Below are 26538 nucleotides of genomic sequence, written 5' to 3'. Positions count from 1 at the left end.
GTATGTTTCATGCTAACCGAACGTGCGGGAGAACGTGTATGCCGTCCTAGCAGCCAGCCTGAAACCTCAAAAAGGCCAGACATTTTAAATACTAGCTGTCTTGAGCATTTATGCATTGTAATAACCTTTTACTTATTGATTTTAATAAATAATGAGTAGTTTCTGTATTACTTTGACTAGAATTTCATTATTTCTGTAGATATCTTCAGACAGTATTTGTGTGTTATCTATGTACTGCATTCTTATTGCATTGTAATCTGTGCATCAACAGCATTAGGACATTAACATTTTTTGCATGTGTAGAAATTAATATTAACTCTTGTGGGAAGTATTTAGTGGAGAAACTGTTGCTTATTTTCATGGTGGTAACTAGGTCTGTGTTCAAAGCCAATAAGCACGCACACAACATCACGATGGCACAAAATCAATTGAGCAATGTAAATATATAGTCAACTAGTGCCACAGAATTTCATACAGGCATAGTTAGTGAAATGTCGATTACGGCTGAGCAACCAACAGTAATTACAGCGCTCACAGCGTCGATACAAACTGTTGCAATTTCCGACATTCATATGAGGAGTGAAATCCAAAGAAGTACGCAGCAACCAACAAATAACATGAATTTGACGTCTGATACAGACGTACTCATTCGCTAGGGAAGCACTGCCCGCAACTACGCGCGAGAACGAAATTACTGTGCCGAAAAATGTGTTGGTACAGTCTTCAATAAACCCAGTGCAAACGTCAGTTGCTGAGAATACTGATTTGTTACCCCATCTGATGTCAAATTTGACCGTCATATCACAAGGGATTAACGTAGTATCGAATAGGATTCAAGCATTGGAGACTGCACAATCTAATTTTGCAACGTCACAATCCACTTTCGCTCAGGAGCAATCCAATAAACTAAAAGCAATAAATGAAAATATTACTGAAAAGTTCCAAAGTTTGGAATCAAAACAGTCACTTGATTGTCAGTCAAGCACAACTCATTGTTAAGAAAGAACAGAAATACAAAGAATTAACAACCAAATACAATGATATATTATATTGTCAAGATAAGCTAAATACTCAACTGCAAGGAGTTGTCCATGTACAGAACAGTATTGCACAGGACGTGAATACAATTAAGCACGACAACGAGCAAGCAGTCATTGATGTTACTCGAAGGATAGAGAACAGTCTTAGTCTTGAAGGTGAGAAACATGTATAGAAACTTTTCTATAGAGACAGAGGATTGGGCGAAAGAGCAAACAGAGACGGTGCGAAATTATGTTAACAGAAACGGTTGCTAACGTGCAAGTTAACAACGAAACTGCACAGGGACAACTTAAATCAGAAATTAAAGAGATTAAGGAGAAATAGGAGAATAATTTCCTGCTTGGAAGACAAAGATTGAAAATACACTCAAAGGTTTAGTTAATATCAGAGGGACATCTGTTGACTGCAGTTTATCAAAAGCAGACATTATTCCTGACGAAACCAGTGAAACCGAATCCATGCAACAATATCCATGTATTGGTGAATATTCACGTAATCAATATGAACCATATTATAAGGAATAACATGAACCACGAAATAGTCACCAGAATACACCTGTGACTATGAATGAAGAGAAAATGCTTAAATATCGTCAATTTCAGATATTTAACCCCGAAAGGAAGTCGATCAATCCTGTGGTCTTTATCAAGCAATTTAGAGGGATACTGCCACGAATGTGGACTTATCAACAAAAACTTATGTGCGTTGCAGGATTTATACATGGGGATGGATCAATGTGGGCATCAGAAGCATCAAAATGGTGTCAAGAATATGAGCAATTTGAAAGCGCTTTCTTGCACAAAGACTGGAATAAGGGAGTGCATGGAAGACTATGCAAGAAAGTTTTTGATCCACAACCATTTTCTTTCAAAAATGGATCTTTAAGGGAGTATTTTGAGAAGCGTATAAATAAAAGCAAATACTGGAATGAACCAATCGCGACACAGGATATCATTCGAATAAAGGCCAAACTTCCACTTGAAGTAAAGGAAAAACTTCATGTGCCTGAACAACTTGTGGAAGATTTTTTAGCCACATTGGATTCAATAGACACCCTGTTCGAAGAATCACGTGTTCGCTATACCCAACCAAGTTACCGACCTAACAAATATAATAGCAACAACAAACCATATGATAAACAAACCAAAGAGAATAGAGGGTATGGAAACAAACCTTTTGCACACACTGCACCAAACCCACAGGTGAGTTATTTCCAGAAAAAACGTGAAATCTTGTAATGAAGCTCCAGAACAGAGTAATCATGACTAACAATTAAACGGAAGGAAAAATAATAAAAAGAGGAAAGGATATTATCAAGAGGGGAATTGTCAACCAAAATGTCGATATCAGCAACAAACCAAACATTATCACAACCAACCACAAATTTCAGGTTGGGAGCCAAACGTCAGTGCAAATGAATGGTGAAACCAACCCCCAGTAATAACTGAGTAATGGAGCAAACATCTACCAATAATGGACAATCATCCAACTAGACTCGACTGTCAGAAGCCCCGACAGCGCAGTCGAGGAAGTTTTTAGGTGCGAAAATTCAAGCGTCAATTTTTTTTTCGGTATAATGATGGCAGGTTAGTAATAGAAGAACTTCAGCAGAATATGATACCTTGTCAAGAGGAACATACCACTGAATCTGTTGCGAAAATTCAGGCGGAAATTGAAGGCATTACTGTGCAAGTTACTTTAGACACGGGAGCAGCAGTAAATGTCATTTCTGAGAAGTTATTTCAAAGAATACTTCAGGAAGTAAATCCACCGATTTTCCCTGTTCAGTGTTGTAGGATTGTAGGCCCTACTGGTCATAGGTCTTCTCAGGATAAAGTGCAGACTCAACTACAGTTAGGTATAGGAAATGTTATAAATTGCACATTCCTTGTAATAGAAAAATTGTTTGAGGACTGTATCTTGGGAATTGATGAATTTAGAGAGAGGAATTAGCATATCGATTTTTCTCTGGGTCGTGCCAGTTTTGCAATAATGGATCAAAGACATCAGGTGTATCTTCTCAGGGAACATAGTAGCCATTGAAAATATTGTCATGGACAAAAACTGCAAATGCAATGGATACATTGCGAACCTGCACGGGAATACCAAATTAATTATTTGCAACCAGTTTTAAAAACTGAAGATGTGGTATATGAAAAAGTTCAACAACCTGAATATTTGCAGCACCATCAAAGAAAGCAATTATACGGTCTTCTACAGGAATATCATGAAGTCTTTGAAGAAAAGCCTGGTGTAATCAAGGGATATTCATGTCATTTAGCTGTGATTCCACAACAAGTTTTCTGCCGTACTTTTTTTATCCAATACTGTGGCATTAACAAAAGGCGGTTGCTGCGCAAATCCAACAGATGCTTTAATCGGAGCTGATCGAACCTTCAAAGAGTCCATACAGTAGTCCTCTTCATGTTCCGAAAAAGGGAGGAAAAGTTTATCTAATGCTAGACGCACGGCAAATAAATAAGATTATCGTGCCCGTGCGAACTCATCCGGAAAATATCGATGAATTAATTCAAAGGTTCGAAGGGATAAAATACTTATCGAATATTGATCTCAGAAGTTCATTTTGGCAGGTGGTGCTAGACGAACAATAAAAAAAGTACACCGCGTTTGTAAACGCAGGCAGAAGCTACCAATTTAAGGTTCTACCTTTCGGGCTAAACGTGAATTCGGGAGTTTTTATAAATGTTCTAGATTACGCATTGGGACCTGCACTTCAAAGCAGTTTGTTTCTGGACGACATGCTCGTCACTATGATCACATGGAAGGAGCACGTCAATTTAATGAGGAGAGTGTTGGAACGTTTCAAGGAAGCAGGCGTAACTGCGAATCTACAGAAGTCCCATTTTGCTCGGGATGAAATTAAATTTCTGGGTCATCTTATAAATGAAAGGGGAATCTCACCGGACTCCGAGAAATGAAAGGCAATCAAAAACTTTGCAATTCCAACAACTAAAAAGCAATTAAAGGGATTCCTCGGAGTTGCCTCTTTTTTCAGGTGTGTCATTTACGACCACTCTATTAATCCAGAACCATTGTACAGCTTGTTGCGCAAAAATACTCCGTGGGTGTGGACGCAACAATGTCAGAAAGCATTTGAAGCAATAAAACATGCCTTAGTTAACTCACAAATGTTATATCATCCAGATATGAGTCAAGGATTCGGTTTAATGGTGGATGCTTCGCAAACTGGAATGGGTTCCTGCCTCTTCCAAGTAAAAATGGTAGATGGAAAACCAACTTTATGTGCAATAACTTTCGCTAGCCGATTCTTAACTGCTAGTGAAAGGACGTATACGACTACCGAAAAGGAAGCATTGGCCGTAGTCTGGTCATTAAAAAAATTTCACTATTACTTATACGGAACAAAGACAACAGTATACTGTGACTACGAAGCGTTAAGTTTTTTGCAAACGTGTAAATTGTTACATCCCAGACTAGCAAGATGGACGCTCTCACTCAAAGAGCTTCTATTTGAAATGAAATACATAAGCGGACAGGATAATTTCATCGCTGTTGCACTGTCAAGATTGCCAGACGGTGATTTGTCAACAACGAACATCATGGACAATCCGTCTGAATTCAAAGTTCTGTTAATGACTGACGAATATATAGGAAACATTTTCTTAAAATAAAAGAATATTGGAAAACTAAAAAATGAAGATCCTCATTTGCTTTCAATAAAAGAAGCTTTAGGAAAACCTGGAAATGAAGACCTTAAGTGACTGTACAAAGTTGAGGGCGACGTCTTATTTTTCAAAGGGCATCTTGATTCAGATAATTGGAAGGTGTATATTCCTAAGAAGAGTGAGGATGACTTAATTAGTCAGCTACCCAAACGAGGAAATTTTTGTGCGATTGATTTCCTACATCCTATTATACCTACTAAACCAATATCGATCATTTCGGTCGACGTCTGTGGTCCTCTACCATCAACATGAGGACGATACAAATATATTGTAGCTTTTCTCGATATATTCACCAAATATGTCAAACTTTATCCGTTAAAATCATCTACTGGTGCATCCATAGCCAAGAAACTGGTAAGATTGTATAGTCAATGTAAGCAAACTAGAGGCTATTCTTTCTGACAATAGGTCAACATTCACTGGATTTCGTTGGAGGCAAACACTAAGCAGCTGTGGTATAAAACAAATTCTAACATCAATGTACCACCCTTCTGCAAATCCTGTGGAACAAATCTTTCATGAATTAAACCAGTTCATGAGAACATATTGCCACAAGCAGCAAACCAAATGGGTCTACTATCTTTATGATTTTCAAGAAATTGTGAACAATATGACACACACTACGACAGAGGGCACTCTGCATGAACTGATGTTTGGAAAACAGGAGCAGAATGACTGGATTCAACCAATCCCTAAAGTAGCAATTAACAGAATGTGTCTCCAAAATTAAGTACACCAAGCCTTACTCAATATAGCGAACAAGGCGAAGAAAAGAAAAACTATTTTGACATTAAACTAGGAAGAATAGAAACATATAAAGTGAAAGACCAAGTTATTGTAAAAACTCATCCTAAGGCTTCACTTGCACAGAGGAGGAACAAAAAATAGCAATTATTGTATCAAGGACCATTTGTAATTACAAAAATACCTCATCCAGGGGCCTATGTTTTGAAGGATGTGAAGAATGAACAGGTGAAAGGAATGTATCCGTATCACTTGTTAAAGGAATTTCATGATGACTGAAAATTCTGAAGATACTATTCATATCAGGTAACATTGATTAGACAGTTTTACATTGAAATTATGAACCATACTTACGATATTTTGTCTTTTTGCAATTTAGTAGTTAGTTTTTCTTTTCAGGCATAATGTTAGAGATATATGCAGACATTATGTATTTGTTTTTCAATGTAGAGATAAGTTTTCTTTCCAGAATGCAGAGAATTTAGCTATAGTATGACTCATTTCTTTTAATTTTTAATTAATCAATTATTAATAACTTCAATCAGGTCTCACAGTGCACAACGACCATGGGTTAGTGATTCATATGAATCTAGTCTATGGCAAGATATTTTTTGCTTATGTCAAATTTGACAGTGTCAGTGTATGTTCGTATCTTTTTTTAACTCGCAGAGTGGAAGTCATGCTTTTGGGAAGGGGTAACCCATTCTCAGCTAAAAACCCGCTTATACTTTGTTTCAGTCTTTTGTAATGGACATTTTCTATGTAATTGTGTTATTGTTGTAACATAACTGTGTATGTAAATTTTTTCGTGTCAGTTGTTACTTGCGAAGTGACCAACTAAGCGAATGGTGAGCAGTTAAAAGTACATCAACAAGTGTTAAGGTGCATCTGAAAGATGATGAGTGTAAGTTGAGATGGCATCACCAGTTGGTTTAGTGTATAGTGCGTCCTATGGTTATTGGTAAGAATCAAGAACATCTTACAATTTCCGAATATTTAGAATTCAGGACAGAGAAGTAGAAAGGACGTTAGATTAGATTCTATTTCAGCTCAGCACAGATCAAACATATTTTTCCACGGAACTTACACTGACTCTTATTTTCATGTAAACCCTGTGCTGAAAAAGTGATACCCACGAGGATATGATGAAATGGGAATAGAATTCAAATCAGTTACCTGGAGATGACAAATAGAAGGGAATCGTAGTTGGACGTAACCCAACGTGTCGACAGTTCACCTCAAGACACAGAGGATTAACAATGTTGTGTTTCTTTATGAAAAGTGTTTAAATTCATTTAAAAAATATTCATATTGTAAATATTCTATTATCCATTGTTATTCAATTAATTTTTTTTTTGCAGATGATAAATACAAGTGTGAATCTACGCCAAGGTTTTCCTTTGTGGGGCTTGGCCGAATGGCTAGATTGCAAGTTTGAGACATCCCAAGGGTCATGACAGAATATTTGAGTGATGATGAAAAATGATTTGGATCACATCTCATGCCATCCTCGACAAATGAATGAAACACTCGCGTTTGTTTTTGCTCAGAAACGTTTGTCCACAAGAGGGGAATATATGATGTATCATGCAATAAGAAAAAAAGCAGTGTCACTTGACGTGACAGTGACAGAGAGAGAGAGAGAGAGAGAGAGAGAGAGAGGGAGAATTATATTCTTTATTACTCTGTGGCAGTTAGCACTCAGATAATTATTCTTAATGTATGAAGTTTTTGTTCTTGTTAAGAAGTAATTCATTAAGAGTTTTCATTCTTGTGAAGTAGAAATTGACACCGTTGCGAGATTTTGAAGGAAATTGTATTATATATCTGTATATAAGCCAGTCAACAAATAATTCATGTAACGAGAAGAATTGCATTGACACAAAAGCCAGTAAAAGATTGTTCATTTCAAGAAGGTTTATTCCACAATTCACGTATACTTCAGTTATGATCTATTAATGACTACCAGCTCGAGATCATTTCTGACGGGAGCGTTCAGTTCTAATGAAATAGTTTGATGCATTCTTCAGGAAAGGAGTAATTTCACGGATCATTTAAATCCACCAGTGTTGGACATTTCTAACAAGTGAAAGCAAATCTGATTGCTATGCAACAGAGCCCAGACGAATATTTCTCCGCAACTTTGATTAACACTTTCAGCTTCAATACAGCGTCTGCAGCAGCTGGAGCAGATCACTACAACAACAGAAGTGTGTAGTGTGAAAGAGGTTTCACACATCGTCCTGTATCAAACTAATGGTGTGGGTATGCAGAGCACACAGTCAAGGTAGTGTGGGAAATATATAGACACACTCACTCAATATAAGTGCTCGTCAGAGTGAATTTATACTACCAAGAAATCCTCAACATTTTTCAAATTTTGTTTGGTACCCCATAAAATCATATTTTGATAATAAATGTTGGCGTGCTATCGATTTTGCAATAAATCTAGCTCTTTTGAGGTGAGATAGGATTCACCTGCCAATACTGATTGACAATGCTAGCAAAATATACTTGTCCTGCAGTGCTTGTATCGCAGGGCACAGAAACTCATACTGGAGGGATCGCACAGCACGGCTGTCGTAAGAACACATGAAGTGACGCAGCAACCACTCACTGTTTTATGTCTTGAAAACTGTATTAAACTCTATCAGTTACGGGTTTTGGATACTTTCACATCCATCACCAGATGTGTGTTCCTTATGCCACCCTACTGCATTTTAGGTGTACTGAAACATTGGTTCCTATCTACCAAAAGGTCAATTTGGATTCAGGAGAGCTGTAGAAACTCATGAGGAAGTACTGATGGCTAGGACTTACCTTAGAAGAATGTTTAAAGAAAGGCAAGCCTATGTTTACATTATTTGTAGACTTAGAAAAAGGTTTTGACAGTTTTGATTGGAATACACTCTTTGAAGTTCTGAAGGTAGCAGGGTAAAATACTGGAAGCAAATGGTTATATACTGGTTGTATAGAAACCAGACTGTAGCTATAAGGGCCAAAGGACATGAACGGGAAGCAATAGTGAAGAAGGGAGTGAGATAAGGTTGTAGTGTGTATCCGATGTTACTCAATCTGGTCGTAGGTTGTTCCAAAAATGAACAGCATAGAGACAGAAGTGATGAAACTTTCTGCAAGACCTGACCATCGTTTTGCAAGACAGTGCTCAAGCACGTACAGTGCAAGCTGTTACTGATTTGTTTGACTGATGGGGCTGCTAAGTGCTATACCATCCACTGCACTCACGTGACTTAAGCCCTCGGAGCTCAACGCGATTTCTAAACTGAAGGAAACACTTCACGGCATTCGCTGCTGTAAATTCGTCGGGCAATAGACCACGCCGCTTGAACTGTCAACACATCTGGCACTGATAAGAGTATCCTACAACTTCAACATCACTGGCCGTGGGTTATACACAATGCTAGTGACTACTTTGAAGGTCAGTAAAACTTTGAAATAGATATCTATTTTGTACGAGCTGAAAATAAATAGTTGCCACTATTAAAGTTCCAATCCTCATAGATAATATCATGAAAAGAGATTATAATATGAGCACCAGCCAAACTGAAACATGTATAATGGATTGAAGTTCAGTTAAATCAGACGATGCTGTGGGGATTAGGTTACAAAATGCAACACTAAAAGTAATAGATGAGTTTTGCTATTTTGGTGGCAAAATAACTGACAACCTAAGCAGAGAGGACAGAAGACGTTGAGTGCCTTACAATGAGGGGATAAATTAAAATGAATGAGGGAATTCCAGTTAAAACATTGTAATACATGTTGTAGAATTAATAACTTTTGTTTACAAAATCCATAAAAGCATTCTATTTTGCTTTGTGTCATTGTTGTTACTTATTTTTTTTAGCACGTTGTGCTCGTACTATTTATTACATGAAAAACAATAACGCATAACCTAATACAAACATTTGCGACCCTGTGGCTCGTTTTTGTAATCCATTTTGACTGTGGTGTGCAAGTTGAGCTGTTATATTAGTGTGTATAATAATTTTTACAAATGGGAGTATGTGTGACGTTGTATGCTGTTAAAACAATGACACAGAAACGTCAGAATGGTCACTTTGGGTTCTCTAAGCACCTTGATAAGTTGCTAGGTTTGAGAAATCTAACACAAAACAGTGAAAGCATTAATTTTTTCCGGAAAGATTAGCCAGAAAAACCTAAAAGGCAGTAAGTAATATCAATACAGGCAAAGCTGTAGCTGCTCAATTAACCATGCAATGAATCGTCCTGTTCATCCTCTGCCTTTCTCTCCATTAGTCACAACAGACTTTTCATTTGTATTTGGTTTGACACCTGCAGCTAGTCATCTTGTCGATTGGTTTCACCTGTCTTTTAAGAATATATTAACGTAAACGCTGCGTAAAGAATTGGACAGAGAACTGAAAGACATAAGTCAAAACAAGGCTCCGGGAGTAGGCAACATCCCTGTAGAACTACTGATAACCTTGGGAGATCCACCTATGACAAATGTCTTCCATCTGTTGTGCAAGTTGTATGAGACAGGTGAAGTACCCTGAAGAATATAATAATTCCAATTCCAAAGAAAGCAGGTGCTGACAGATCTGAAAATTACTGAACTATCAATATAATAAGTCACAGTTGCAAAGTACTAACACAAATTCTTTACAGAAGAATGGAAAAACTGTTAGAAGCTGACCTCTGGGAAGATCAGTTTGGATTCAGGAGAAATGTAGGAACACGCGAGGCAGTACTGACCCAACGACTTCTCATAGAAGATTGGTTAAGGGAAGGCAAACTTAGGTTCATAGCATTTGTAGACTTAGAGGATTCAGGCAATGTCGATTGGAATTCTCTTTCGAACTCTGAAGGTGGCAGGGGTAAAATACAGGGAGCGAAGGTCTATTCACAATTTCTACAGATACCCGATGGCAGTTACATGAGTCAAGGGAGACAAATGGGAAGCACTGGTCGAGAAGGGAGTGAGACAAGGTTGTGACCTATCCTCGATGTTATTCAATCTATATTGAGCAAGCAATAAAGGAAAAATAAAAATTTGGTTGGAGGATTAAAGTCCAGGGAAAAAAAATAAGAATTTTGATGTTTACCAATGACATTGTAATTCTGTCGGAGGCAGCAAAAGACTTGGAAGAGCAGTTGAATGGAATGGACAGTGTCTTGAAAGGGGGATTAAGACGAACATCAACAAACGCAAAACGAGTATAATGGAATGCAGTCGAATTAAATCAACTGATGCTGTGGGAATTAGGAACTGAGACACTTAAAGTAGTAAATGAGTTTTGTTATTTGGGCAGCAAATTAAACTAGTGATAGGCGACGTAAAGAGGATAGAAAATGTAGACTGACAATAGCAAGAAAATCGTTTTTGAAGAAGAGAAATTTGTTAACATCGAGTGTATTCATACAAGGAGAGAATAGAAGCTCTTGAAATGTGGTGCTCAGAAGGATGCTGAAGATTAGGTGGGTAGATCATGTGACTAAATAGGAGATACTGAACAAAATTGCAGAGAAAAGAAATTTGTGGCACGCCGTGACTAGAGGAAGGGATCGGTTGGTATAAAGTAGTAGAACAAAGTTCGTGTTGCCCCATTATCCATTGCTGCCAAATTTATTCAAGATCGATCCAAGATGGCGATAGAGATGGCAACGTCCCAATGACGTCATGGCGGGAAGTTGAAATTTTGGGTGGGAAAATAGGTCAATTGGGCTATCTCCACTAACCTAACCCCTTCCCCTCCCCCAGAAAATGGTGGGAAGTTGAAATTTCATCAGGACAATGCAACACATCACAGCTAACCTAAGAAAATGTTGAACAATTTGAGGCAGTAGTTCCAGCCAGTGTGTCCACCATGAGGGTTGGAGTCCAACTGACCTAGTGCACAGTACTGCCACCAGAGGGCGCAGTTGTTCCATGGCGGTCTGGGGTGGGGGAGATTGGTGGGAAAAGGACTATGCCTGTGCTGGGCTGCTGGATAGGATCGATGTAAGTCTTTATTTTGCATGCAGTGTTTATTTAAACAATTTGAGGCAGTGGCTCCATCCAGTGTCCCCCTCATGAGGTCTGTAGTCCAACTGACATAGTACACAGTGTTGCCACCAGAGGACGCTGTCATCCTTCCGTGACGTAATCCAAGATGCCGGTCTGGGGGGGAGGGAAGGGGAGGAAATGGCAGGAAAAGGACAGCCTAGGATGGGCTGCTTGGGGGAGGAAGGAGTGTACTTTATTTATTTTTGGAACAATTTATTTAGGTACGAATTTCATATATTTTATTTATTATACTGATACAAAAACACTTGCTCTGACGTGCTTGGGGTCACAATATACAGTTTACAAACCTGCAAACTACTCGTAAACTGTCGAAATAAAAAAAGTACACTCATGTGCAGACACGAAAACAGCTCGTAAATTGTCAAAAGATAATGCATGTGTAACACTATGCAAACACACTCACAACGCTTAAACAGCCAAAGCTTTCAAACTATGGTCAACTGCGAACTGTTCAAACTTCCGCACGCGTCTATGCCGCTGCGAGCTACCACCGCTGCCGTCTACAGCAAGCAGGTGAAAGTCACATCTGCAGTTCTTCGAGTGTTATACTGACGTCACATGTCTATGTAAATGAGAGCCAAGTCGCCCTCTGGGCCCTGCACACGTGTTTATTGTTGCTGGTGCGAAACGTCTACCTGTGGATACTGATGTTACAGGTCACGCTATAGAAATCTGTCCCAGTGCTCCCCAGAATAGCACAGCCTGCGTTGTTCCTAACAGGACATGTGAGCTGCATCTAGCTGTGGACGCGTACTTACCTGCCCAGCGTGGCTGACGCATCGCCATGAAATGCTTGCGTGGCAGCTCATCATCTAAAAGGTTCTATTGATAATATTTATTCAGAACAAAGGGTAAGTACAAATCATGGTACAACTACACACATCCATCTTTTTGCAGTGAGTGAGAAAACACGCAAAGAACAAAATGGTTGTGCTATAAAGGTATATCACGCTTCATTGGCTTCCATATATCGATATAAATGTACGAACATTCCAACATGCCTCCTTACACTTATACCATAATCAGATTTCATTTAACATGTCTCGAAATTTTACAAACTTATGCTTGCTCAGAGATTTGGTAAAAATGTCTGCTACATTGCTTTCTGAATCTACTTTACAAATGTCTGTAATTCCGTTTTTAAAATATTCATTCACAAAATGGTAATGCACTTCAATATACTTTGAATTTTTAGTGAGATTACCATATCTGGCAATACTGACTGCCCCTGAGTTGTCTTCATAAACTTTAATGGGCTTGTCAGACTTTACATCAGAAATATTCAAAATATCTAGAAATAACTTAATCTCAGTGACAACTTCTGACAATGCTACATACTCAGAGAAAGTAAAGATTTTGTAACACTTCTTTGTTTCCTGGATTTCCAAAATATTACATTTCCAAATAATCTAATTACATAGCCTGATGTGGACTTATGATCCACAGAATCACCTGCCCAATCTGCATCTACAAACTAATCTAACAAATCCATATCTTCATTCTTTCTATATGTTAGCTTCAGATCTTTTGTTTGATACAAATATTTCAGTACTCTCACAGCATACTTAAAATGAGTATCATTGTAACAGCTTTGAAATTTGCTCAAATAATTCACACTGTAACTTGTATCTGGCCGTGTTGCAGAACTTATGTACAGGAGAGAACCTATCAAGTTCCTGTACTTGCTATCAAGACTTCCATCATGTGCTACATCTAGTTTCAAATTTTCTTCGATTGGTGTACTGTACAATTTTGCATGTTCAATCTGATATTTCTTAGCTATAGATTCAATATAGCTATCCTGAATCAGACTCATTACATTTTCTGCATAATTATAATTAATATCTATCCCAAGATAATTCTTACTTCACCTAATTCTTTCATCTCAAATCGCGTGGATAACAGACATTTGATTGCTTGTATTTTCTCTTTACTTTTACAACAAATTAGCAGATCATCAACAAACACAATTATATAGGCAACACAAATTGTAGCCCTCAGTACATACAGACAATAGTCATAGTTACTTCTCTGAAACCCTTGACCTTTTAAAAACTCATCCAGACAGTCATACCATACTCTAGGGCTTTCCCTCAAGCCGTAAAGTGCCTTTAATAACTTACAAACCCTAACTGTTCCATCCATGTATCCAGGGGGTTGCTTAACAAATTTCTGACAAAATTTTTCCATTAAGAAATGAAGTTTGTACATCCATTTGTTCTACAACTAAGCCCTTTTGACAACAGAATGACAACAATATTTTCAATGTTTGCATCATAGCAACCGGTGAATAAATGTCATCCACAAATTCCTTTTGTTGGAAGCCCCTTACAACTAATCTTGCTTTACAAGTGATCTGATTTCCTTGTAAAAACCCACTTTACATCAAGAACATTTACATTTATTGGTTTAGTTACTAGTTTCTAAGTTTTATTTTTATTTACACTTTCAATTTCTTTATCCATTGCTTCCTTCCACATTTCTGACTCATTACTATTCATTGCCTCCTCAAAATTTTCTGGACTATCAGCACAACAAAAGTTTACATAAATGAAGTTACTCAAGATGTAATCATTTAATCTATCAGGCATTCTATGTTCCCTAGTTGACCTTCTCAACTCTAGTTCCTGGTTTTGTTTTTGCTTACTTGGGCAACGCTCAATATCTCTTCCTTCCGTATACTCATTTACTGATTCATTGTTTATGCTTTTGCACTCAGAAACTCTTAAAATGTCCATTCCTTGAATTGGATGCCTTAATATCGATACACCTGACATCCTCTTCCACAATATCAACATGTCTGGCAATGATAACTTTGTTATTAATCAATACTCTATACCAACTTCACTGTACCCTATTAAAATTCCCAAGTCTGCTTTACGGTCCCACTTTGACTTCCTCAACTGTTCTGGTACACGTACAAAAACCATACTTCCATATAACTTTAAATGTTTAACATCAGGATGTTTAACATCAGGTTTCTTCTCAAATAATATCTCATAAGGAGTTTTCTTTTCAATAGTATTAGCTAAAGTTCTGTTCTTAAGGTATGCAGCTGCACATACCACTTCTGGCCAAAATCGCCTATCTACCCTCGCTTCAGATCTCAGACATCATGACATATCCATAATTTACCTATTATATGTTTCAGCTGTACCATTTAATTCATGTACATAGGGAGGACATGCATTTAATATGATTTCTTTCTGTCTTATAAACTGATACACATCTGAATTTAAATATTCTTTCCCATTGACACATCTCAATTTCTTAATAGTTTTACCAGTTAAATTTTCAATTTCATTTACATATTCCACAAAAACATCATAAACCTGACTTTTAGATTTAATAGTACAGACTCTAGCTGCTTTACTATAATCATCAATGAAAGTGAGAAAATATCTTTCCCCGTGCAAACCATAAGTTGAGCGAGGCCCATTTAAATCAGTATGAATAATCTCCAATGTTTCTTTTGCTTTGCTTCTTTTATTTTCGAAAGGTAAATTGTGCATTTTATTTTCAATACAGACCTTACACTTCATAAATTCTGATTCTAAATTTGTTGGCAATTCATAAGCTAACTGCTGTTTACACAGTGTATTCAAATCGTTAAAATTTACATGTCCAATATACAATGCCATTTCTCCTCAGCTGACATACTATCCCCACTACTGACAGTGTTTACATTCATCTCCTCCTTGTAGATTTTACTTGTCACTTTATACAGCCTATCTTCTTTCAAAGCAATCACAAGTAAGTTATTGTATTTATCGAAAATCTTTGAAGAATTGCCAACAGATACAGCTTTATGTTTTTCTGTTACTTTAGCATAGCTAATCAAATTTCTGTCCATGCCTCGGGCATAAAACACATTATTCATTTCGATTGCAACCATATCATCGTAAACTGGAAAATAACTAATTATGTTTCCTATTTTTGTAGCCTGCAATACTTTTCCATCTGCAATTTTAACATTTACAGGCTCTCTTAAGGTTATGTACTCAGAAAAATAACTCTCATTATTAACAACATGATCTGTACAACTGCTATCCAACAACCAATCAATCTGTGCGTTGTTACCTGACTCAAGGTTTTTACACATAACTGTAGGTTGTACCTCTGTTACAAAGCTGGTCATGCTGACTCCATTATGTTGACATTCTCGGCGCCCAGGATGACGACTTCCTCTTGTAACATGATGTTTACTCTGACCAAATGACCAGTTGTTCCCGCTGGAGTGATCACTCTGCCCATGTTGCCAACTGCTGTGACCGCCTCCTCAGTGATGTCCTCCACGTGTCCTTGAATCTCTGCTTGTTCCTCAATGACAAAAGTCCCTCCTTATATGACCTGGTTTGCCACATCCGTAACACAATTGCTCTTGGTAGCTCATACTAGTATTCTTTTCAGCACGAAATGCATTGGATTTTACACATTCACTTCCATCCTTTTCTTTTAGATCAGTCAACTGAAGTTTACTTTTAACATATTCCACTGTCTGATCTTCTTCTTTCAAAACATCGATCAAGTTCCCAATACAGCTCAAGGTTTCTGCCAATGTTCTCAACATATAATTTAGCTTCTCTTTTTCTGTCACTTTTGCACAGGCTAATTTTAATTCGTTCACTGTTTTTTAAAGACACTGAAGAATGTTGCCATATCACTGTAGTTTTTTAACCTCAGTGTGTCCAACTTGTTTCTGCACACAATTTGCAGTATAAATCATCAGACTTTTTCATTATTTCAAATGCAGTTTCCTTATCACTCACAAATTCTAGTTGCTTGTTCGAAATTGCTCCATATATGTAGTTCATTGCAATCAAATTTTCTTCTTCCCATGTATCCGCTTTGTCCATGCTTGTTTTCGCTGTTGAAACCACTGTATAGCATTTCTTCATTTTCAGGTACATTTCCATTCTTCTTTTCCAGTTCCCGTAGTCTTCTCCATCAAATACCGGTATCTTAGTATCAGCCATGTTCAGTTTCACAAATCACACTTTTTCGAATAACAGTCTTCCATTTAATTTACAGCCGATCACTATTATTTTGAGGGACACATTTCGTTTGTGGTTTACAACCGTGAACTGCTACCATGTTGATAATATTTATTCAGAACAAATGTTAAGTACAAATCATGGTACAACTACACACATCCATCTTTTTAGAGTGAGTGAGAAAACACGCAAAGAACAAAACGGTTGTGCTATAAAGATATATCATGCTTCATTGGATTCCATATATCGATATAAATGTACAAACATTCCAACAGGTTCTCAATGTTATACGGATGTCACAAGGGCTATGTAAAATAAGAGCCAAGTCGACCTCTTAGAAATTGTAAAGTGCTGCAGAAATGGTTAATGATCGCTTTTGTAAGAGCTTTCGTGATGTCTCAGATTATCTGCATGGAAATTCTTGTCCTAACAGAACCTGTTTACAAAAATAGCACAGAATAATGCCGAATGTGTTCTTCCTGATGGTCCTAACTAGGCACCCCGTCCATCATGTGTTTAAGTCCTGCTTTCAACAAACATTTCTGAAACACAAACCTTCTCACCGCTGTGTAGAGGCTCCTATGCCCCAGCACAAAGGATGTCTTGTGAATAAATGGAGCATTCTGATTGGCTCTTACTGAGTTTACACACCTAATTACTGATGCTGCTGGTGTGGTAGAACTGTTGCCCCCCCCCCCCCCTCCCCCCGCCCTGCAGACAAGACTTTCAGTGGCAAAAACTATTTTTACAGATCGCCATATTGCACTGACAGTTCAACCCTGCAAAAGTGATTTACAGATCGTCAAATACATCCCACATATTCACAGTGCCATTGTGCACTGCCAACAGAGGAAACTACCACCGTAAACGTGGCCCATGACCGCAGCCGCAGAAGAGCATGTCGACCAGAGAGAGGCCAGTTGGCCATGGACGACCTCACATCCCAAGACAATGCTATCAATACTCTCAGTGGAAACACTCGTCATATTAAATCTTTTGAAATTTCTGCAGAATATACATGCGGCACAGAAGGAAACTCGGTGCAAACTGGGTATTAGTTCACTATTTACCCATCCAGGGGGAGCTGCGAGCCAAATCATCATAAGCTGAAAGCTTTCTCTGACTCTCTGAACCGGTGTACAAAAGATTGCATGCTTGCTGCTGTGCTTTCTACAGCCATCTCCAGACTCACAAGAATATTGGGAACCAGACACACGTTTATCAGTGTAATTACAATTAAATATTAGGATTGCTGTCGCAGTCTGACACCGAGCAGTGTATTGGATATATCTCCTCTTTACGTCCGTGGTTCTGGAACGAATCTCAGTATCTATAGTGCACATAATTTCCCTTGTAAAAAAAAATTTTTTTCATTCCCCTTACGCCTCCCTCATGATAGGACAAGCGACCACCAGACACTCGCACATATACCGCGGAGACTCTTGTACAAAGCCTGTGTCGGTTCTATTCGGCACAAAGATGTCACCGTTTCAGGTCCTGACCTGCTTGGTTGCTTGATTTCTACACCAGTCTCAAGACTCCGGACTTACAAGAACGTCGAGAAAACTCAGAAAAAAATAGAGGAAACTGATATTCCTACTCGAGAATACCGATGTCAGTGATATAGCAGATTCCAAATCACCCTTATAATTTACAAAGTCAGCTAAGGTGTGCCTTCATGGCCAGAGAACCATTAAATGTGTCTTCCATCTGTCTTTCACCTGCTAGATGCGCACCCCCCACCCCTCACAATCGATGTTCTCGCAATTAAATAGAGACAGGAAATGTGAAGAAGCAGTCAACCGGACAATATACATGGGAGGGAATAATGGTCCAGTGCAAACATATGTACATATTGAATCATCTCAGATTTCCACGCAAGCACAAAAGCAACACATACGAAGTGTTAGTTCACTATTCAGCCATCTAGAGGATGACACGGTTAAGTCAGCTTCATTCCTGCATCCCAACAGGCCTCTCCATTCAGACAGCTCCTGCTGTTAGCCGGAAACGTGAATAATTCTCGTCACAGTCCACCGCCGGCGCGCCACGCTCCCCTAGACAGAATTATCCTAGGAAACCAATCACAAACATATTTAATTGCTATACTTACAATTAAGTGTTACAATAGTTCTCTCAGTTAAACGACATTTGACAATGAGCGAAGTATCGGAAATACACCCTGATGACAGCTGCAGAAGTAGAAATATCTGTGCCTTTCTTGTGACTTGACACACTTTTCTCTTTGCTATACGGTATGCCACGTCAAATCCGTACCTTCGTTACGACCGGACATAGTCATTCCCTTTGCACATGTAAGAACATGCACACATACTTTTGAAGCCTGATGCTCATGGCGAACCTGTCCCATACTACTAAGTATAATAATGAATGCTGATGCTACAAAATAATACTGAGAGAAAATCAGCGGTGGGTGGACATGTTCATAATTTTTTCTTGCGAGTGGTACCACTGTGTCTTAGAAAAAGAAGCGTAATCATCTTACAAACCATGAGATGTTAAAACACAAGATCACAACTACTGTACCTTAATGTCACAATTGGTCTTGGTTCTACAGGTGTACACAAGTACTATATTAAAAGCTATACTGGCTTTATAAATCAAGGTATGACACTACCTCCGAATGACGTGGTTTTTCCAGACAAATTCCACAAGACTGAATATCGATGATCATAGGAGTGAATATTATCAGACCAGCAGTGCGGTTAAACGTCGCCAACGGTGCACCCTTGTAATAAAATTACCGAATTTTGAAAGTGATTCGGCTAAAGAATGTCGTACGAAACCGGTATTTGCAACTCTTTCATGCCACCGCTAGATATTTCTCCAGTATTTGCAACACATTTTGTCTCGATGCCATGTCAGAGGTTCTGTGATAAATTCACTGAGTTATAGGCAATGGTTGGTTGAGAAGGATCAGAAACAGTTGTTGATTGTGTGCTGATTGAGGTTGTAAGAAATGTTCACTAGTTTTTCAGGTATCTAGTGCTATGTTTTTGGTAGGAATGTCTGATTTGGCATCAAGTCTTTTCCATTCAACCACATTTCTGGCCTTTCGTATCTCAAAACAAGTCACCTATCTCGAACCTATCTGCTGCAGTAAAATTCTAATGTGGTTTTAGGTAGTCCCTATGCATCTTGCAACTGCCCCTCAGATTCAGCCCTATTATCCCTGCAGCTTTGTGCATGTGATGGTTCTGCTGTGCGTAAGTCAGAGCTGAGTAGAAGTTAAAGAAGCTATATCTACCACCTTCTGCAACCCATGTAGAAATAGGCTAAGCTGAGTTATTGTAACAGAACTGTGTTTTGACCTTTCGATGGAAATGGGAACATGCCGTAGCTTTGCCAACTGTGTGTGATGTGTAAGGTCAGTGCCAAATGAATCCTGCTCCTGCAACACGAGGTAGTATAAAAGACAGTATGGGAACTGGTGGAAGGATGTCGATTTTGCTACTGCTTTGTGGTGCTTCTGCAAACTACAAACAGGTACTACAGCTCCGTGTCCTCAGGGCCCATTGACGTCTTATCACCCCAACATCCTATCACCGTTATTTTGTACTATCCGACAAAGAAAAATTATGAACTATAAAAGCTCCACTAATGCCATCCGATAGAGAACTTGATAAGATTTTTACTGCATATATCTCCTCCTATACATCGAAAACAAATACTGCATGTGTGCCAGCATTGAGCACATGTGATAATCTGATTAAATATACAGGTATTGATCCACTGCGCAGAACAGTTTAAATTTTCATCACCTTTACTGTAGGAGGATAACCATATCCCACAGACTATACTGTAAATCACAAAAGAAGCTCCTTGTGACCCTGTGTTGTTTGAAACAGTGTTTTTTTCTGCTGTAACATGCTTTGTACACTGCCATACATTTTGTTTTTTTGCCACAACTTTGAGGTCTGTATCAGGTTTTAAACTGACATTAACACGTTCTGATCAATTGCCTCTTGCAGAAAACTGGATGTCGCACACTGTAAATCATGTTGTTGCTGCTGCTACCATAACACACCACACACACCAGGTGATAATTGCCAAGTGAGAGATGTTTGCCTACCAATTCAACCGCGCACATGCGGCTAAAAGGTTGTGAATGTTATACTGACGTCTCATATCTATATAAATAACAGCTAAATCTCCCTCTCGACACGCTATAGAAATCTTTTGCAATGCTTTCAGAAACATTTAACGAAAATATCCCGGAATAACACAGGATGCATTCTTCCTAGCCATCCTAATGGCAGAGCCTGTCCATTACATATAAGCCCCTCATGGAAATTATAGTGTCGCAGAAATAGTTAACGGTTGCTTTTGTTGTTGTAGGAACTTTTGTGATGTCTCAGTCTGTCTACATGCAAATTATTGCCCTAACAGAACCTGTTTACGAAAATAGCCCAAAATAAGACAGAATGCATCCTTCCAAGTGATCGTAACAGGACAGCCCGTCCATCATGTGTTACTGTTCACAGAAATCATAATGTTCTGCTTTCAACATACGTCTCGGAAACACTAAATGTTTCGCACATGTTCTCACTGCTAAAAGCCTTTATCATGTCGGTACATGCTTTCAAAAACACCATTAATCAGAAAAGCATTCTTGTTGTTTGGAAAGAGATCACTGTCTAAGCACAGGTGGGAAAATCAGAACAATTACATAAACAGAATTCGAAGCACTGTCCTACAGTGGCTGGAATTTCCAGCGTCCCAAGGTCCTGGTCTGGAGATGTCCTAATGCCACAGTGGCGGATGAGGGACAGCATCCCACCAGAGAGTGGTGTCTACTTCAACTGGCGTTTGAGCACTGGAACAAAGAAGACATCATGTTACCATCAAAAGTTTCTGTAGATACCTTGCCCCCATCTTGTTCAAACCAGTCGGTAGGGGCTCCAATGTCCCAGCACAAAGGATGTCTTGTGAATGAATGGAGCATTCTGATTGGCTCTTTCTGAATTTACCCACCAAATTACTGCTGCTTTCGGTGTAGGAGCACTATTTGCCATTTTTTTCTGCAGACGAGACTTCCAGCGGCAAACCTATTTTGTAGACATCACCATATTACACTGCCAGTTAAACCCTGTAAAAGTGGTCTACAGAACGTCTAATATGGAAAGACACTACCTCAATTACACTGCTCTGCCACTGAAGACAGAAGCTTGAATATTTGAGAGTAAAACCGATCGCCAACCTGGCTATGTATCACTACATACCATATCTATGTAGTAAACACAATTCATATCCTGCACCAGTCAGTCATCACTTCTGCATCCTGCGTATAGGTATCCCAACCAGACACACATATACTGCAAAAACAGATAGCATATTGCCCTCACAGAACTAGATATTTCCCGCAGAATGGGGCAGTTATCGACCACAGCTGACAGTCACAAATCATCTGTCCCCCAACCCCACACTCCGCACGCGCACGTGTGTGCACCCCCCTCCCGCCCCCTTCCCCCCCCCCCCTCCCCCCGCCACACACACACACTCTGGCCCAACACATGACCAGAGCACTCTCCAAACTGTTGTTCCCCCCAGCACAATGGTGTTAATGTTTCTGGCCCTGACTTGCTTGCTTGTTTGCAACCATCTCCAGACTCTGGGAGTATAAGAACATATGTATTTTCATATGGTTTACCAGAGTATCATACCATTTACGCGATACTTCTTGATATCAAGCACGTAGCAATATTGCTTGTATAGCAGTATTGTTTGCACAGTATAATTTCGAAGACATAGACTGGAAATTATTCCTCTAGAAACCCAAAATCTTAGTGAGGTGGAGCACGCTGTAAACCACTGAGTAACTAAAAACTTTGCTCATCTGTGATGACCTTTATGTGAAAACTTGAAAAGTAGTGGAAACTGATATTTCCATTCACGAATACTGATGTCGGTGATACAACATATTCCAAATCATCCTTATAATTTACAAAGTCAACTAAGCTGTTTCTCATTTCTGGAGAACCAGCAAACGTTTCTTCCACCTGTCTTTCACATGGTAGATGCTCACAACACACACCACAATCGATGTTCTCTCAATCAAATAGGCGGGAAATGTGCAAAAGCAGTCAACCGGGCAGTTTACATGGGAGGGAATAATGGTCCAGCGCATATTGAATCTTCTCAAATTTCCACTGAGAACACATGCAACCACGATAGCTACCCAACACAAACTGAGTATTAGTTCGCTATTCAGCCATCTAGAGGACGACATGGTTAAATCAGGTGTATTCTTGTATCCCAACCAGTCTTTCCATTGGGACGGTTCCTGCCGTTAACGGAAACATGAATCACTCCTACCACAGGTCACCACCACTGCACATGTCCCCAACAGAATCGTCCTAGGAACCGGCCATATTAAGGGTGTTCCATTTATCTTGACCACGTAAATAACTGTTTGTCCAGATACAAATTACAAAATGTTTCAAGCAAATATTCTTTAGCCACCAGGGGGACATCAATCACCATGATTGCCTTCATTGTACCTTTGTTTTTTACAAAAATGTGAACAGCGGTATGACTTTTTTAAATGGCACCCTGTATTTTTTATTCGGTACTTCGTTTGCTCTCCTAAAGACCTACTCAAAAATACTTCATAAGCCTGATGCTCATGGCAACTCTTATCCCACATCCACCACTACTAAGTCTAGTACTTCGCCAATAACTGAATGCTGGTGATATGAAACAATACTGAGCGAAAATCAGCGATGGGTGGATATGTCTCACAAGTTTTTTTGCAGGTGATACCACAGTGTCTTAGAAACAGAATCGTAACTGTCTTAGAAGCCTCCAGATGCTAAAAAGACAATTGCAGTGACTATGTTACTGTCAAAAGCGGTCTTGGTTCTAAAGATGCTCACAAGTATCGCTAATAATATCCATATTAAAAACTATGCAAGCCTTATAATTTGAGGTATGGAGTTACCTCCAAATGGAGTGGTTTCTCCACACAAAAACCTCGACACTAAATATAGACGGTGATCATCGGAGCGTCTATTAACAGACCAAAAGCTTGGTTACACACCACCACCTGTGTAAGCTCACAAGAAAATCATGGAATTTAGAAAGTAATTTGGCTAAGGTACATGATGTGAAGCCAGTATTTGCCACTACCTCATGCCGCCACTAGATTTTTCTCCAGTATTTGTAATGAATTCCGTCTCAGTGCCATGTCAGGGGTCCTGCGATATATCCACTGGGTTATAAGCGATGATCTCACACAGTAATTGGTGCACTGATTGAGGTCGTAAGAAATGTACACTTGCTTTTCAGATCTCTGCTTTCCAGTAGAAATGCTGTCTGCGATTTGGAATCAAATCTTTCCATTCAACCACATACCTGCATTGGATCCTACAGAGGGGTCCTTTCATGATTACAGACACCAGTGAAACATATTTGTGGCACTCTCGTATATTAAAACGAGTCACCTTTTTTGAAGATGTCTGTTACAACAAAATTCCAGTGTGATTTTAGATAGTCCCTATGCATCTTGTAACTGCCCCTCGTACTCTGCCGTGTCATCCTTGCAGCTTTGCGCATACATACATTAATCCTTCTTCCATAGATCAGAATACGACATTTCGTAATGATGTGGAATGTGTCACTTTAACATAAGTTTTCTTTACACAAAATAATTAATTTTATGTTTTTTCAGTTACTACTTCATATCTAAGAATTAATCTATTGAGTAGGAGTTATCATACAGAAATTCTTTTAATTTGCTTTTAAATGTTGGTTGGGTATCTGTTAAATGTTGTTGTTGTTGTTGTTGTTGTTGTGGTCTTCAGTGCTGAGACTGGTTTGATGCAGCTCTCCATGTTACTCTATCCTGTGCAAGCTTCTTAATCTCCCAGTACTTACTGCAACCCACATCCTATTTAATCTGCTTAGTGTATTCATCTCTTGGTCTTCCTCTACGATTTTTACCCTCCACACTGTCCTTCAATGCTAAATTTGTGATCGCTTGATGCCTCAGAACATGTGCTACCAACTGGTCCCTTCTTCTTGTCAAGTTGTGCCTCAAACTCCTCTTCTCCCCAATTCTACTCAATACCTCCTCATTAGTTATGTGATCTACCCATCTAATCTTCAGTATTTTTCTGTAGCACCACATTACGAAATCTTCTGTTCTCTTCTTGTCCAAACTATTTATTGTCCATGTTTCACTTCCATACATGGCTACACTCCATACAAATATTTTCAGAAACGACTTCCTGACACTTAAATCTATACTCTATGTTAACAAATTTCTCTTCTTCAGAAACGCTTTCCTTGCCATTGCTCACTCGTTTCCCATCATTCCAGTTAAATTGCCAGTCTACATTTTATATCCTCTCTACTTCGACCATCATCAGTTATTTTGCTCTCCAAATAGCAAAACTCCTTTACTACTTTAAGTGTCTCATTTCCTAATCTAATTCCCTCAGCATCACCAGACTTAATTCGACTACATTCCATTATCCTCAATTTGCTTTTGTTGATGTTCATCTTATATCCTCCTTTCAAGACACTGCCCATTCCGTTCGACTGCTCTTCCAAGTCCTTTGCTGTCTCTGACAGAATTACAATGTCATCAGTGAACCTCAAAGTTTTTATTTCTTCCCCATGGATTTTAATACCTACTGCGATTTTTTCTTTTGTTTCCTTTACTGCTTGCTCAATATACAGATTAAATAACATCTGGGAGAGGCTACAACCCTGTCTCACTCCATTCCCAACCACTGCTTCCCTTTCATGTCCCTCGACTCTTATAACTGCCATCTGGATCCTGTACAAATTGTAAATAGCCTTTCGCTCCTTGTATTTTACCCCTGCCACCTTTAGAATTTGAAAGGGAGTATTCCAGTGAACATTGTCAAAAGCTTCCTCTACGTCTACAAATGCTAGAAACGTAGGTTTGCCTTTCCTTAATCTTTCTTCTAAGATAAGTCGTAAGGTCAGTATTGCCTCACGTGTTCCAATATTTCTATGGAATCCAAACTGATCTTCCCCAAGGTCGGCTTCTACTAGTTTTTCCATTTGTCTGTAAAGAATTCGCGTTAGTATTTTGCAGCTATGGCTTATTAAACTGATTGTTCGGTAATTTTCACATCTTTCAACACCTGCTTTCTTTGGGATTGGAATATAAATTCTTCTTGAAGTCTGAGGGTATTTCGCCTGTGTCATACATCTTGCTCACCAGATGGTAGAGTTTTGTCAGGTCTGGCTCTCCCAAGGCTGTCAGTAGTTCTAATGGAATGTTGTCTACTCCCGGGGCCTTGTTTCGACTCAGGTCTTTCAGTGCTCTGTCAAACTCTTCACGCAGTATTGTATCTCCCATTTCATCTTCATCTACATTCTCTTCCATTTCCAGAATATTGTCCTGAAGTACGTTGCCCTTGTATACACCCTCTATATACTCCTTCCGCCTTTCTGCTTTCCCCTCTTTGCTTAGAACTGGGTTTCCTTCTGAGCTCTTGATATTCATACAAGTGGTTCTCTTTTCTCCAAAGGTCTCTTTAATTTTCCTGTAGGCAGTATCTATCTTACCCCTAGTGAGATAAGCCTCTACATCCTTACATCTGTCCTCTAGCCATCCCTGCTTAGCCATTTTGCACTTCCTGTCGATCTCATTTTTGAGACATTTGTATTCCTTTTTGCCTCCTTCATTTAATGCATTTTTATATTTTCTCCTTTCATCAATTAAATTCAATATTTCTTCTGTTACCCAAGGATTTCTACTAGCCCTTGTCTTTCTACCTACTTGATCCTCTGCTGCCTTCACTACTTTATCCCTCAGAACTACCCATTCTTCTTCTACTGTATTTCTTTCCCCCATTTGTGACAATTGCTGCCTTATTCTCTCCCTGAAACTTTGTACAACTTCTGGTTTAATCAGTTTGTCCAGGTCCCATCTCCTTAAATTCCCACCTGTTTGCAGTTTCGTCAGTTTTAATCTAAATTTCATAACCAAAAATGTCTTACA

General features: G+C 38.9%; 1 protein-coding gene across 1 annotated transcript; it reads right to left on the bottom strand.

Moving 5' to 3' along the window:
• Positions 1-15865: 15865 nt before the first annotated feature.
• Positions 15866-16520, bottom strand: LOC124775600. The gene is made up of 2 exons (XM_047250431.1): positions 16238-16520; positions 15866-16152 (listed from the first exon to the last, which is right to left on the bottom strand). Exons 1-2 carry the CDS (start codon positions 16518-16520, stop codon positions 15866-15868), a joined length of 570 nt encoding a protein of 189 aa, XP_047106387.1.
• Positions 16521-26538: the final 10018 nt, after the last annotated feature.

Source organism: Schistocerca piceifrons, chromosome 2 (genome assembly GCF_021461385.2).
Source record: "Schistocerca piceifrons isolate TAMUIC-IGC-003096 chromosome 2, iqSchPice1.1, whole genome shotgun sequence".
Classification (NCBI taxonomy): Eukaryota; Metazoa; Arthropoda; class Insecta; order Orthoptera; family Acrididae; genus Schistocerca; species Schistocerca piceifrons.
This window is presented reverse-complemented; position numbering and strand designations above follow the sequence as displayed.

Excerpts from the sequence above, each read along its gene's own strand:
- LOC124775600 (XM_047250431.1), bottom strand. The coding sequence starts at position 16,520 with ATGGCTGATACTAAGATACCGGTATTTGATGGAGAAGACTACGGGAAC. Across the intron at positions 16,153-16,237 it reads CAAATTGTGTGCAGAAACAA|CCTGTGCAAAAGTGACAGAA; the intron begins GTTGGACACACT and ends AATTAAAATTAG.